Consider the following 16,258-nt stretch of genomic DNA (forward strand, 5'->3'; position numbering starts at 1 on the left):
GCACCGCAGAGAGCTTAACCCTACATGTGCTGAGGCGCCGGCAGAGAGCTTAACCCTATACATGCCAAGAGGCGCCGCAGAGGGCTTAACCCTATACATGCTGCGGCGCCGCAGAGAGCTTAACCCTACATGTGCTGAGGCGCCGGCAGAGGGCTTAACCCTATACATGCCAAGAGGCGCCGCAGAGGGCTTAACCCTATACATGCTGCGGCGCCGCAGAGAGCTTAACCCTATACATGCTGCGGCGCCGCAGAGCTTAACCCTACATGTGCTGAGGAGTCGGCGTGCAGCCTAACCCTACATGTGCTGAGGAGGCGGCGTGCAGCCTAACCCTACATGTGCTGAGGAGCCGGCGTGCAGCCTAACCCTACATGTGCTGAGGAGCCGGCGTGCAGCCTAACCCTACGTGTGCTGAGGAGCCGGCGTGCAGCCTAACCCTACATGTGCTGAGGAGCCGGCGTGCAGCCTAACCCTACATGTGCTGAGGAGGCGGCGTGCAGCCTAACCCTACATGTGCTGAGGAGGCGGCGTGCAGCCTAACCCTACATGTGCTGAGGAGGCGGCGTGCAGCCTAACCCTACATGTGCTGAGGAGCCGGCGTGCAGCCTAACCCTACATGTGCTGAGGAGGCGGCGTGCAGCCTAACCCTACATGTGCTGAGGAGCCGGCGTGCAGCCTAACCCTACATGTGCTGAGGAGCCGGCGTGTAGCCTTACCCTACATGTGCTGAGGAGCCGGCGTGCAGCCTAACCCTACATGTGCTGAGGAGGCGGCGTGCAGCCTAACCCTACATGTGCTGAGGAGCCGGCGTGCAGCCTAACCCTACATGTGCTGAGGAGCCGGCGTGTAGCCTAACCCTACGTGTGCTGAGGAGCCGGCGTGCAGCCTAACCCTACATGTGCTGAGGAGCCGGCGTGCAGCCTAACCCTACATGTGCTGAGGAGCCGGCGTGCAGCCTAACCCTACATGTGCTGAGGAGTCGGCGTGCAGCCTAACCCTACATGTGCTGAGGAGCCGGCGTGTAGCCTTACCCTACATGTGCTGAGGAGTCGGCGTGCAGCCTAACCCTACATGTGCTGAGGAGCCGGCGTGCAGCCTAACCCTGCATGTGCTGAGGAGCCGGCGTGTAGCCTTACCCTACATGTGCTGAGGAGTCGGCGTGCAGCCTAACCCTACATGTGCTGAGGAGCCGGCGTGCAGCCTAACCCTGCATGTGCTGAGGAGCCGGCGTGCAGCCTAACCCTACATGTGCTGAGGAGCCGGCGTGCAGCCTAACCCTACATGTGCTGAGGAGCCGGCGTGCAGCCTAACCCTACATGTGCTGAGGAGCCGGCGTGCAGCCTAACCCTACATGTGCTGAGGAGCCGGCGTGCAGCCTAACCCTACATGTGCTGAGGAGCCGGCGTGCAGCCTAACCCTACATGTGCTGAGGAGCCGGCGTGCAGCCTAACTCTACTCCCAGGAACTCCTGCTTACTGCAAAAGGACTTGGGGGTTTTATAACTGTAAGCTTAACTGGAGCAACCAGTGTCAGGCAGCTGCTGCCAAGGCCAATCGGATCATGGAGAGCATCAGAAGAGGTCCAGGGTCACATGACAAGAACATTGTTCTTCCTCTCCTCAAGTCACTGGTCAAACCACAAATTGAATATTGTGGACAGTTTTGGGCACCGGCACTCAGGAAGAACATACAAGATCTTGAGCGGGTACAAAGGAGGCAACTAAAGTAATAAATGGAATGGGTGAACTACAATACCCAGAGAGGTTAGCAAAACTGGGATTACTTAGTTTAGAAAAAGATGTCTGAGGGGCGCTCTAATAACTATGTATAGATATATCAGGGGACAATACAGAGATCTCTTCCATCAGCTATTATACCGAGGACTGTAACAAGGGGGCGCTCTAATAACTGTCTATAATATGTCAGAGGTCAGTACAGAGATCTCTCCCATCATCTATAATACCCAGGACTGTAACAAGGGGGCGCTCTAATAACTATATATAATATATCAGGGGTCAGTACAGAGATCTCTCCCATCATCTATTATACCCAGGACTGTAACAAGGGGGCGCTCTAATAACTATGTATAGATATATGAGGGGTCCGTACAGAGATCTCTCCCATCATCTGTTATACCCAGGTCTGTAACAAGGGGGAGCTCTAATAACTATGTATAATATATCAGGGTCAGTACAGAGATCTCTCCCATCATCTATTATACCCAGGACTGTAACAAGGGGGCGCTCTAATAACTATGTATAGATATATCAGGGGTCAGTACAGAGATCTCTCCCATCATCTATTATACCCAGGACTGTAACAAGGGGGCGCTCTAATAACTATGTATAGATATATCAGGGGTCAGTACAGAGATCTCTCCCATCATCTATTATATCCAGGACTGTAACAAGGGGGCGCTGTAATGACTATGTATAATATATCAGGGGTCAGTACAGCGATCTCTTCCATCATCTATTATACCCAGGACTATAACAAGGGGGCGCTCTAATAACTATGTATAGATATATCAGGGGTCAGTGCTGAGATCTCTCCCATCATCTATTATACCCAGGACTGAAACAAGGGGGCGCTCTAATAACTATGTATAGATATATCAGTGGTCAGTACAGAGATCTCTCCCATCATCTATTATACCCAGGACTGTAACAAGGGGGCGCTCTAATAACTATGTATATTATATCAGGGGTCAGTACAGAGATCTCTCCCATCATCTATTATACCCAGGACTGTAACAAGGGGGCGCTCTAATAACTATGTATAGATATATCAGGGTTCAGTACAGAGATCTCTACCATCATCTATTATACCCAGGACTATAACAAGGGGGCGCTCTAATAACTATGTAAAGATATATCAGGGGTCAGCACAGAGATCTCTCCCATCAGCTATTATACCCAGGACTATAACAAGGGGGCGCTCTAATAACTATGTATAATATATCAGGGGTCAGTACAGAGATCCCTCCCATCATCTATTATACCCAGGACTGTAACAAGGGGGCGCTCTAATAACTATGTATAATATATCAGGGGTCAGTACAGAGAGCTCTCCCATCATCTATTATACCCAGGACTGTAACAAGGGGGCGCTCTAATAACTATGTATAATATATCAGGGGTCAGTACAGAGAGCTCTCCCATCATCTATTATACCCAGGACTGTAACAAGGGGGCGCTCTAATAACTATGTATAATATATCAGGGGTCAGTACAGAGATCTCTCCCATCATCTATTATACCCAGGACTGTAACAAGGGGGCGCTCTAATAACTATGTATAATATATCAGGGGTCAGTACAGAGAGCTCTCCCATCATCTATTATACCCAGGACTGTAACAAGCGGGCGCTCTAATAACTATGTATAGATATATCAGGGGTCAGTACAGAGATCTCTCCCATCATCTATAATACCTAGGACTGTAACCAGGGGGCGCTCTAATAACTATGTATAATATATCAAGGTAAGTACAGAGATCTCTCCCATCATCTATTATACCCAGGACTGTAACAAGGGGGCGCTCTAATAACTATGTATAGATATATCAGGGTACAGTACAGCGATCTCTTCCATCATCTATTATACCCAGGACTGTAACAAGGGGGCGCTCTAATAACTATGTATAGATATATCAGGGGTCAGTGCAGAGATCTCTCCCATCATCTATTATACCCAGGACTATAACAAGGGGGCGCTCTAATAACTATGTATAGATATATCAGGGGTCAGTGCTGAGATCTCTCCCATCATCTATTATACCCAGGACTGAAACAAGGGGGCGCTCTAATAACTATGTATAGATATATCAGTGGTCAGTACAGAGATCTCTCCCATCATCTATTATACCCAGGACTGTAACAAGGGGGGCGCTCTAATAACTATGTATATTATATCAGGGGTCAGTACAGAGATCTCTCCCATCATCTATTATACCCAGGACTGTAACAAGGGGGCGCTCTAATAACTATGTATAGATATATCAGGGTTCAGTACAGAGATCTCTACCATCATCTATTATACCCAGGACTATAACAAGGGGGCGCTCTAATAACTATGTAAAGATATATCAGGGGTCAGTACAGAGATCTCTCCCATCAGCTATTATACCCAGGACTATAACAAGGGGGCGCTCTAATAACTATGTATAATATATCAGGGGTCAGTACAGAGATCCCTCCCATCATCTATTATACCCAGGACTGTAACAAGGGGTGCTCTAATAATGATGTATAATATATCAGGGGTCAGTAGAAAGATCTCTCCATCATCTATTATACCCAGGACTGTAACAAGGGGGCGCTCTAATAACTATATATAGATATATCAGGCGACAGTACAGAGATCTCTCCCATCATCTATTATACCTAGGACTGTAACAAGGGGGCGCTCTAATAACTATGTATAATATATCAGGGTCAGTACAGAGATCTCTCCCATCATCTATTATACCCAGGACTGTAATAAGGGGGCGCTCTAATAACTATGTATAGATATATGAGGGGTCAGTACAGAGATCTCTCCATCATCTATTATACCCAGGACTGTAACAAGGGGGTGCTCTAATAACTATGTATAGGTATATCAGGGGTCAGTACAGAGATCTCTCCATCATCTATTATACCTAGGACTGTAACAAGGAGGCGCTCTAATAGCTATGTATATATATATCAGGGGTCAGTACAGAGGTCTCTCCATCATCTATTATACCCAGGACTGTAACAAGGGGGTGCTCTAATAACTATGTATATATATATCAGGGGTCAGTACAGAGATCTCTCCATCATCTATTATACCCAGGACTGTAACAAGGGGGCGCTCTAATAACTATGTATAGATATATCAGGGGTCAGTACAGAGATCTCTCCCATCATCTGTTATACCCAGGACTGTAACAAGGGGGCGCTCTAATAACTATGTATAATATATCAGGGTCAGTACAGAGATCTCTCCCATCATCTATTATACCCAGGACTGTAACAAGGGGGCGCTCTAATAACTATGTATAGATATATCAGGGGTCCGTACAGAGATCTCTCCCATCATCTATTATACCCAGGACTGTAACAAGGGGGCGCTCTAATAACTATGTATAATATATCAGGGGTCAGTACAGAGAGCTCTCCCATCATCTATTATACCCAGGACTGTAACAAGCGGGCGCTCTAATAACTATGTATAGATATATCAGGGGTCAGTACAGAGATCTCTCCCATCATCTATAATACCTAGGACTGTAACCAGGGGGCGCTCTAATAACTATGTATAATATATCAGGGTCAGTACAGAGATCTCTCCCATCATCTATTATACCCAGGACTGTAACAAGGGGGCGCTCTAATAACTATGTATAGATATATCAGGGGTCAGTACAGAGGTCTCTCCATCATCTATTATACCCAGGACTGTAACAAGGGGGTGCTCTAATAACTATGTATATATATATCAGGGGTCAGTACAGAGATCTCTCCATCATCTATTATACCCAGGACTGTAACAAGGGGGCGCTCTAATAACTATGTATAGATATATCAGGGGTCAGTACAGAGATCTCTCCCATCATCTGTTATACCCAGGACTGTAACAAGGGGGCGCTCTAATAACTATGTATAATATATCAGGGTCAGTACAGAGATCTCTCCCATCATCTATTATACCCAGGACTGTAACAAGGGGGCGCTCTAATAACTATGTATAGATATATCAGGGGTCCGTACAGAGATCTCTCCCATCATCTATTATACCCAGGACTGTAACAAGGGGGCGCTCTAATAACTATGTATAATATATCAGGGGTCCGTACAGAGATCTCTCCATCATCTATTATACCCAGGACTGTAACATGGGGGCGCTCTAATAATTATGTATATATATATATATATATATCAGGGATTAGTACAGAGATCTCCCCCATCATCTATTATACCCAGGACTGTAACAAGGGGGCGCTCTAATAACTATGTATATATATATATCAGGGGTCAGTACAGAGATCTCTCCATCATCTATTATACCCAGAACTGTAACATGGGGGCGCTCTAATAACTATGTATAGATATATCAGGGGTCTGTACAGAGATCTCTTCCATCATCTATTATACCCAGGACTGTAACAAGGGGGCGCTCTAATAACCATGTATAGATATATCAGGGGCAGTACAGAGATCTCTCCCATCATCTATTATACCCAGGACTGTAACAAGGGGACGCTCTAATCACTATGTATAGATATATCAGGGGTCAGTACAGAGATCTCTCCCATCATCTATTATACCCAGGACTGTAACAAGGGGGTGCTCTAATAACTATGTATAGATATATCAGGGGTCAGTACAGAGATCTCTCCCATCATCTATTATACCCAGGGCTGTACCAAGGGGGCGCTCTAATAACTATGTATAGATATATCAGGGGTCCGTACAGAGATCTCCCCCATCATCTATTATGCACAGGACTGTAACAAGGGGGCGCTGTAATAACTATGTATAGATATATCAGGGGTCCGTACAGAGATCTCTACCATCATCTATTATACCCAGGACTGTAACAAGGGGGCGCTCTAATAACTATGTATAGATATATCAGGGGTCAGTACAGAGATCTCCCCCATCATCTATTATACCCAGGACTGTAACAAGGGGGCGCTCTAATAACTATGTGTAGATATATCAGGGGTCCGTACAGAGATCTCCCCCATCATCTATTATGCACAGGACTGTAACAAGGAGGCGCTGTAATAACTATGTGTAGATATATCAGGGGTCAGTACAGAGATCTCCCCCATCATCTATTATGCACAGGACTGTAACATATAAGTGCCAGCTACCTACCCTGCACAGCGATTACTGTTCTATAACCTCCAGTCATAGTGATTACTGTGCCCCCTGACAGTAATAGTGCCCCTCCATTAGAACCATCCGTTGTATCACTTGCACTGTCAGTACTCGCTGTCCCAGCACCGAGACGCAGAGTCCCAGCAGTGAAAGAGATACAACAGATTGGGGCGCATTAACCAAACTTTTTGTCGCAGTTTCTGGTGTAAAAAAAGTTACAAATATTTGCAAAACCTTTCATTTTTCTGTGTTGCCCACAGATCTATGTATTGGTGTACCAGCAGTGTTCGCCTTGTCAGGAGACGGCATACACGTCTCTGATGAGGACCACCAGGCCATAAACGTTATCACTGACCGGCAGGCATTTACTGGAAGCCGTACCCCCTCCCGGACGTCTGACTACTACCACCATCATGGAGAGCGGCTCTGCATAGTTTACACCAGACTGAGGAGATGGAAAGAATGAGATGCTGGAGGGCGGCCCCTCTGAGGAATGTACAGGGAAAGCACTCCTGTACCTGGCAGATGTGAGGGGAGGAGACCCCCGCTGCTCTGTGCAGGTTACACAAAGCTCCTACTGTATACAGCCGGCTGCCTCCTGAGCAATATACCGCATCGCCGTTCCCTGCCATAAACTAGCCAAGTGTACAGGAGAAAGCCAACATCCACCAGGGCCACACATCTCTATCACTGCTGACAACCAGACAGTTTATCCTGTCTGAGAGGTAGTCACAGTCCCGCCCCCTGCTGATGACATCACTGATGACATGTGATTGTGCAGAGCGTATACTGCAGGGAGGAGCTTTCAATAAACAGTCCCATTCTGTGCAGATACAGTCAGACAGGTGCCATACGCCGTCACCATGTTTACCGGTCATGAGCAAAGTATGAGGCCACCGCAGGCTGCTGGGAAGAGGGGGAGGGGCGGTGAGTAATGGAAGCTGCGGGTACGTCCCGGCCTGTCCGTTTTCCCAGAGTAATCCATTATGTTTCTGATACATATTAGATTGTACAGAGGACTCAGGTTCTACGCCCCGTGAACACGGGGAATATCAGAGAGTGGGGATGCTCCTATGAATATAAAACTATCCTTCGCTGCTCTCTCAGGGACGTCAGGCACAGCTTGATATAATAGCCGGCCGGACGGACAGTGAGCTGAAGGCTCTTACCTTCTTCCACACATTTCAGTCTCCACATTGACCTCACCAGCCCCTCTACCATAGACTGAAGGCCGTAAACAAGGCGAAAGACTATATCGACCTCACCAGCCCCTCTACCATAGACTGAAGGCCGTAAACAAGGCGAAAGACTATATCGACCTCACCAGCCCCTCTACCATAGACTGAAGGCCATGTAAAGAGCAGACAACCACATAGACCTCACCAGCCCCTCTACCATAGACTGAAGGCATGTACAGGGCAAACAACCGCATTGACCTCACCAGCCCCTCTACCATAGACTGAAAGCTGTGTACAGAGCAGACGACCACATTGACCTCACCAGCCCCTCTACCATAGACTGAAGGCCATGTACAGGGCAAACAACCACATTGACCTCACCAGCCACTCTACCATAGACTGAAGGCCATGTACAGGGCGAACAACCACATTGACCTCCCCAACCCCTCTACCATAGACTGAAGGCCGTAAACAAGGCGAAAGACTATATCGACCTCACCAGCCCCTCTACCATAGACTGAAGGCCGTGTGCAGGGTGAACAACCACATTGACCTCACCAACCCCTCTACCATAGACTGAAGGCCGTAAACAAGGCGAAAGACTATATCGACCTCACCAGCCCCTCTACCATAGACTGAAGGCCATGTACAGGGCAAAAGACTATATCGACCTCACCAGCCCCTCTACCATAGACTGAAGGCCATGTACAGGGCGAACAACCACATTGACCTCACCAGCCCCTCTACCATAGACTGAAGGCCGTAAACAAGGCGAAAGACTATATCGACCTCACCAGCCCCTCTACCATAGACTGAAGGCCGTAAACAAGGCGAAAGACTATATCGACCTCACCAGCCCCTCTACCATAGACTGAAGGCCACGTAAAGAGCAGACAACCACATAGACCTCACCAGCCCCTCTACCATAGACTGAAGGCATGTACAGGGCAAACAACCGCATTGACCTCACCAGCCCCTCTACCATAGACTGAAAGCTGTGTACAGAGCAGACGACCACATTGACCTCACCAGCCCCTCTACCATAGACTGAAGGCCATGTACAGGGCGAACAACCACATTGACCTCACCAACCCCTGTACCATAGACTGAAGGCCCTAAACAGGGCGAAAGACTATATCGACCTCACCAGCCCCTCTACCATAGACTGAAGGCCATGTACAGGGCGAACAACCACATTGACCTCACCAACCCCTCTACCATAGACTGAAGGCCGTAAACAAGGCGAAAGACTATATCGACCTCACCAGCCCCTCTACCATAGACTGAAGGCCGTAAACAAGGCGAAAGACTATATCGACCTCACCAGCCCCTCTACCATAGACTGAAGGCCGTAAACAAGGCGAAAGACTATATCGACCTCACCAGCCCCTCTACCATAGACTGAAGGTCATGTAAAGAGCAGACAACCACATAGACCTCACCAGCCCCTCTACCATAGACTGAAGGCATGTACAGGGCAAACAACCACATTGACCTCACCAGCCCCTCTACCATAGACTGAAAGCCGTGTACAGAGCAGACGACCACATCGACCTCACCAACCCCTCTACCATAGACTGAAGGCCATGTACAGGGCAAACAACCACATTGACCTCACCAGCCACTCTACCATAGACTGAAGGCCGTGTACAGAGCAGATGACCACATCGACCTCACCAACCCCTCTACCATAGACTGAAGGCCGTGTACAGGGCAAACAACCACATTGACCTCACCAACTCCTCTATCATAGACTGAAGGCTGTAAACAAGACGAAAGACTATATCGACCTCACCAGCCCCTCTACCATAGACTGAAGGCTGTGTACAGGGCGAACAATCACATAGACCTCACCAACCCCTCTACCATAGACTGAAGGCTGTGTACAGGGCGAACAACCACATAGACCTCACCAACCCCTCTACCATAGACTGAAGGCCGTGTACAAGGCAAACAACCACATTGACCTCACCAACCCCTCTACCATAGACTGAAGGCCGTGTACAGTGCAAACAACCACATTGACCTCACCAACCCCTCTACCATAGACTGAAGGCCGTGTACAGTGCAAACAACCACATTGACCTCGCCAACCCCTGTACCATAGACTGAAGGCCCTAAACAGGGCGAAAGACTATATCGACCTCCCCAGCCCCTCTACCATAGGCTGAAGGCCGTGTACAGAGCAGACGACCACATCGACCTCACCAACCCCTCTAGCATAGATTGAAGGCCGTGTACAGGGCAAACAACCACATTGACCTCACCAACCCCTCTACCATAGACTGAAGGCCGTGTACAGGGCAAACAACGACATTGACCTCACCAGCCCCTCTACCATAGACTAAAGGCCGTAAACAAGGCGAAAGACTATATCGATCTCACCAACCCCTCTACCATAGACTGAAGGCCGTGTACAGGGCAAACAACCACACTGACCTCACCAACCCCTCTACCATAGACTGAAGGCCGTGTACAGGGCAAACAACCACATTGACCTCACCAACTCCTCTATCATAGACTGTAGGCTGTAAACAGGGCAAAAGACTATATCGACCTCACCAGCCCCTCTACCATAGACTGAAGGCCATGTACAGGGCGAACAACCACATTGACCTCACCAACCCCTCTACCATAGACTGAAGGCCATGTACAGGGCGAACAACCACATTGACCTCACCAACTCCTCTACCATAGACTGAAGGCTGTAAACAGGGCGAAAGACTATATCGATCTCACCAGCCCCTCTACCATAGACTGAAGGCTGTGTACAGGGCGAACAACCACATTGACCTCACCAACCCCTCTACCATAGACTGAAGGCCATGTACAGAGCAGACGACCACATAGACCTCACCAACACCTCTACCATAGACTGAAGGCCATGTACAGGGCGAACAACCACATTGACCTCACCAACTCCTCTACCATAGACTGAAGGCCATGTACAGAGCAGACGACCACATAGACCTCACCAACACTTCTACCTTAGACTGAAGGCCGTGTACAGGGCAAAAGACTATATCGACCTCACCAGCCCCTCTACCATAGACTGAAGGCCGTAAACAGGGCAAAAGACTATATCGATCTCACCAGCCCCTCTATCATAGACTGAAGGCCATGTACAGAGCAGACGACCACATTGACCTCACCAACACCTCTACCATAGACTGAAGGCTGTGTACAGGGCGAACAACCACATTTACCTCACCAACCCCTCTACCATAGACTGAAGGCCGTAAACAAGGCAAAAGACTATATCGACCTCACCAGCCCCTCTACCACAGACTGAAGGGCATGTACAGGGCAAAAGACTATATCGACCTCACCAGCCCCTCTACCATAGACTGAAGGCCATGTGCAGAGCCGACGACCACATCGACCTCACCAACCCCTCTACCATAGACTGAAGGCCGTGTACAGGGCAAACAACCACATTGACCTCACCAACTCCTCTATCATAGACTAAAGGCCGTAAATAGGGCAAAAGACTATATCGACCTCACCAGCCCCTCTACCATAGACTGTAGGCTGTAAACAAGACGAAAGACTATATCGATCTCACCAGCCCCTCTACCATAGACTGAAGGCCATGTAAAGAGCAGACAACCACATTGACCTCACCAACTCCTCTACCATAGACTAAAGGCTGTAAACAGGGCAAAAGACTATATCGACCTCACCAGCCCCTCTACCATAGACTGAAGGCCGTTTACAGAGCGAAGATTATGTATGGCAACGCAGCACTCAATAAGGATATCACCAACCTGAGGTGGAAAATGCACCAACCCAGCAAAGCCCGGATCAAAGCCAGAAATAGTAGACAGGATGTATGGAGTAAACCAGGCAGCATCTAATGAGTTTCAACAAGTAAATTCATTTTATTTTTCCATAACACAAAAAGACGGTAACGTTTTGGCATCAACTGAAGCGGGCTTGAGAAAGGCTTCAGTTGAAGCCGAAACGTCGCCGTCTTTTTGTATTATGGAGGAATAAAAGGAATTTACTTGTTGAAACTCATCAGATGCTGCCTGGTTTACTCCATACATCCTGTATACAGAGTGAAAGACTATATCGGCCTCACCAGCCCCTCTACCATAGACTGAAGGCCATGTGCAGGGCAAAAGACTATATCGATCTTACCAGCCCCTCTATCATAGACTGAAGGTCGTGTGCAGGGTGAACAACCACATTGACCTCACCAGCCCCTCTACCATAGACTGAAGGCCATGTACAGGGCGAACAACCACATTGACCTCACCAACACCTCTACCATAGACTGAAGGCCATGTGCAGGGCGAAAGACTATATCGACCTCACCAGCCCCTCTACCATAGACTGAAGGCCATGTGCAGGGCGAAAGACTATATTGACCTCACCAGCCCCTCTACCATAGACTGAAGGCCATGTGCAGGGCGAAAGACTATATTGACCTCACCAGCCCCTCTACCATAGACTGAAGGTCGTGTGCAGGGTGAACAACCACATTGACCTCATCAATCCCACTACCATAGACTGAAGGCCGTAAACAGGGCGAAAGACCATATCGATCTCACCAGCCCCTCTACCATAGACTGAAGGCCGTGTACAGAGCAGACGACCACATTGACCTCACTAACACCTCTACCATAGACTGAAGGCCATGTGCAGGGCGAAAGACTGTATTGACCTCACCAGCCCCTCTACCATAGACTGAAGGCCATGTGCAGGGCGAAAGACTGTATTGACCTCACCAGCCCCTCTACCATAGACTGAAGGCCATGTACAGTGCAGACGACCACATAGACCTCACCAACCCCTCTACCATAGACTGAAGGCTGTAAACAGGGCGAATGACCACATCAACCACTCCCACTGGCAAAAGGACGCAGGCGTGCAGCCGCCGGCACACAGAACGCAGGTGTGCAGCCACTGGCCCCGGGCGTGCCCGCAGTCACCGGCGCAGGGCGTGCCCGCAGTCACCGGCGCAGGGTGCGCCTACAGCCACCGGCACAGGGCGCAGGCTTACGTGCAGCGACCCTACCTGTACTGTTCGTCCTGTAGCGCCCTCTACCTGTGGCAACTGTCCTGTAGCGCTCTATACCTGTAGTGTCTGTCCTGTAGAGCCCTCTACCTGTAGGCAACTGTCCTGTAGTGCACTATACCTGTAGCGCCCATCCTGTAGAGCCCTCTAGCTGTAGCGCCCGTCCTGTTGAGCCCTCTAGCTGTAGCGCCCGTCCTGTAGAGCCCTCTAGCTGTAGCGCCCGTCCTGTAGAGCCCTCTAGCTGTAGCGCCCGTCCTGTAGAGCCCTCTAGCTGTAGCGCCCGTCCTGTAGAGCCCTCTAGCTGTAGCGCCCGTCCTGTAGAGCCCTCTAGCTGTAGCGCCCGTCCTGTTGAGCCCTCTAGCTGTAGCGCCCGTCCTGTAGAGCCCTCTAGCTGTAGCGCCCGTCCTGTAGAGCCCTCTAGCTGTAGCGCCCGTCCTGTAGAGCCCTCTAGCTGTAGCGCCCGTCCTGTAGAGCCCTCTAGCTGTAGCGCCCGTCCTGTAGAGCCCTCTAGCTGTAGCGCCCGTCCTGTAGAGCCCTCTAGCTGTAGCGCCCGTCCTGTAGAGCCCTCTAGCTGTAGCGCCCGTCCTGTAGAGCCCTCTAGCTGTAGCGCCCGTCCTGTAGAGCCCTCTAGCTGTAGCGCCCGTCCTGTAGAGCCCTCTAGCTGTAGCGCCCGTCCTGTAGAGCCCTCTAGCTGTAGCCCCCGTCCTGTAGAGCCCTCTAGCTGTAGCCCCCGTCCTGTAGAGCCCTCTAGCTGTAGCACCCATCCTGTAGAGCCCTCTAGCTGTAGCGCCCGTCCTGGACCGCCCTCTAGCTGTAGCGCACGTCCTGGACCGCCCTCTAGCTGTAGCGCACGTCCTGGACCACCCTCTACCTGTAGCGCATGTCCTGGACCGCCCTCTACCTGTAGCGCACGTCCTGTAGCGCCCTCTACCTGTAGCGCACGTCCTGTAGCGCCCTCTACCTGTAGCGCACGTCCTGTAGCGCCCTCTACCTGTAGCGCACGTCCTGTAGCCCCCCCTCTACCTGTAGCGCACGTCCTGTAGCGCCCTCTACCTGTAGCGCACGTCCTGTAGCGCCCTCTACCTGTAGCGCACGTCCTGGACCGCCCTCTACCTGCACTGCACGTCCTGTAGCGCCCTCTATCTGCACAACATGGAACTTGAGTGGCGCAGAGTGTTAAGGCAGCAGAAATGCAGTCCTAACCTCTCACTCATGACCTGAAGATTGTGGGTTCAATCCCTGCATGGTTCCAAAATCAGTACCCAGCTTGGTGGGGGTAAAAATTGACTGGGGAAAGTCAAACGACCCGCAAAAACAGTCTGACAAGAAAATGTCACGGTGAGATGTCACCCTAGGAGTCTTGGTGCCTGCACCTACCTTTACCTACCTGCACCACACATCCTGTAGTGCCTTCTACCTGCACCATTCCCAGATTACCCATAGACATTTCCGTCATCACAAATCATTATGGTGCTCCGTAGACTGATTCTGTAACTTCCGAGAGACTTCTGGGGAGACGAGTCGTTGGGGACTTACCTCGCCCATTGCTCTGGATGAATTGTATGACGCTGGCCACATCATTGTCCTCTGGATACATCTGGTATCGCACGGTCAGATTGCTAAACTCCTTGTCCAGAGCCCAGAAGACCCCCTCAATGATGAAGTAATGCGGTCGGTCATCCTTCTTCACGTCGTGGTAAACAAGGGCTGCTCGGGAACTCCAGTTGAAGTGATCATGCAGATGGGACACAAACTCTCCCAGCTTGTTCGCCGTCGGCCCGGTCCTCACCGTCGTGTTGTATTGATCATCATCTGGTTTAAATCCAAAGGCCAATGCACCAGCAGTGATGAGGGGGAGGCGCCAATGAGCAGCGAAGCGGGCCACAGAGGCAGCCGGGTACACGCAGCCCGGACCAAAGAGCACATCTGGGTTGTGGTAGAGCCTCAGGTCCACGGCCTTGAGAGGAGCCACATACTCCGAGCAGGCGCCATCAAGTTCGGAGCTGGCGAACACGGTTTTGAAGTGGTACCCAGGCAGCAGCTGAAGTTCATTCTGCACTTTTTCCACGGCCATGCGCAGAGCCGGAGACACACGGGGCCATGACCAGGCGTAACGCAGGTTGCTCTCTGGTAGGACCACGGCCAGGGTCAGCGTGCGGTTCATGGAGGGGTTCTGCTTTGTACGCAGTGGACAGAAGGACAGGAAAAGAAAGAAGAAGAGGAAGGTAGCCAAAGCGGTGAGTCTCAGCGCAGGGCTGCACGCCAACATGGGCATCATCACATCAATGAGCAGCTCGTCTCTTGGGCGGCGGACGCACGTCTCACGTATGTACATGGGCCATAACCTTCACACCCAAAGGGTAACGTCAGCCTGGGTAGACAGGACTACAGAGCACAGCTATCCCGCAGCTAGAAGACAACTCTCCTCCTACTTCACAACCCCCTCACCTCTCATCCAGATGTCATACCGCAGGCCCAATGAGAGGGGCACAACTCCCCCTGCAGGAGCGCCGCGGGTACCGCAGCCTGTAACGCTATCTGCAGCTTCGTAACAGCCTAAAAACAGATCTCTTAATCTCTATATGTTGTTGTTGGAATCCTGAGGCCTCGGAGAGCCAGGACGTCAGCCGGGCGGGCCCTATGGAATGTGTAGGTGCTGGATGGGTCTCCAGTGACGCTGGGTCGGGGTCCATTTGTTGCCATCTGTCACTGGAGAGATCTCAGCTATGTGCATCCTCCTACCAGACCTTAAAAAGATTTTACCGCATGGCTTCCCAAAAATTCCATGACGGGAAACCCTTTACTGACAGAACATTAGTGCAAGAAGAACCAGACGAAGACGAAAAGCCAAGCGAATGTCACTTCTAGGAAGATGGAAGACGAGCTGCAAGGGGACCAAGCCCTGACGCTGCCTGGGGCCAAGTGTGAAATGCCCCCTTCTCGCAAAAAGAACCCTCTTAACAGGCAATGAAAGCACCAAAACACAAGATACCAAACACATAATGGATCCAATGAGACTTCTCTGAAGTGACAGAGTAGTTGTGCCCCTCTTAGTGGCCCCAACAGTAATAGTGCCCCCTGCAGTGGTCTCAATAGCACTAGTGGCCCCAGTTGTAGTAGTGACCCTCACAGTGGCCCCAATAGTACTAATGAATGCCACAGAGTCCTTAATTGTACTAGTGACACCAATAGTATGAGTGACCCACACA

General features: G+C 50.2%; 1 protein-coding gene across 2 annotated transcripts in view; it reads right to left on the bottom strand.

The window, feature by feature from the left end:
• NPR2 (natriuretic peptide receptor 2) overlaps positions 1–15,460 on the bottom strand; it is a 234,070-nt gene extending 218,610 nt beyond the window's left edge. The window contains exon 1 of one of the 2 annotated variants that reach the window (XM_066602181.1): positions 14,586–15,460. In XM_066602181.1, coding sequence (XP_066458278.1) covers positions 14,586–15,384 — 799 coding nt within the window. In that variant the 5' untranslated portion in view covers positions 15,385–15,460. The remainder of the gene's footprint in view (positions 1–14,585) is intronic. The other variant, XM_066602180.1, reaches the window with a different exon arrangement.
• Positions 15,461–16,258: the final 798 nt, after the last annotated feature.

The sequence above is a fragment of the Eleutherodactylus coqui genome, chromosome 5 (assembly GCF_035609145.1).
Source record: "Eleutherodactylus coqui strain aEleCoq1 chromosome 5, aEleCoq1.hap1, whole genome shotgun sequence".
NCBI lineage: Eukaryota > Metazoa > Chordata > Amphibia > Anura > Eleutherodactylidae > Eleutherodactylus > Eleutherodactylus coqui.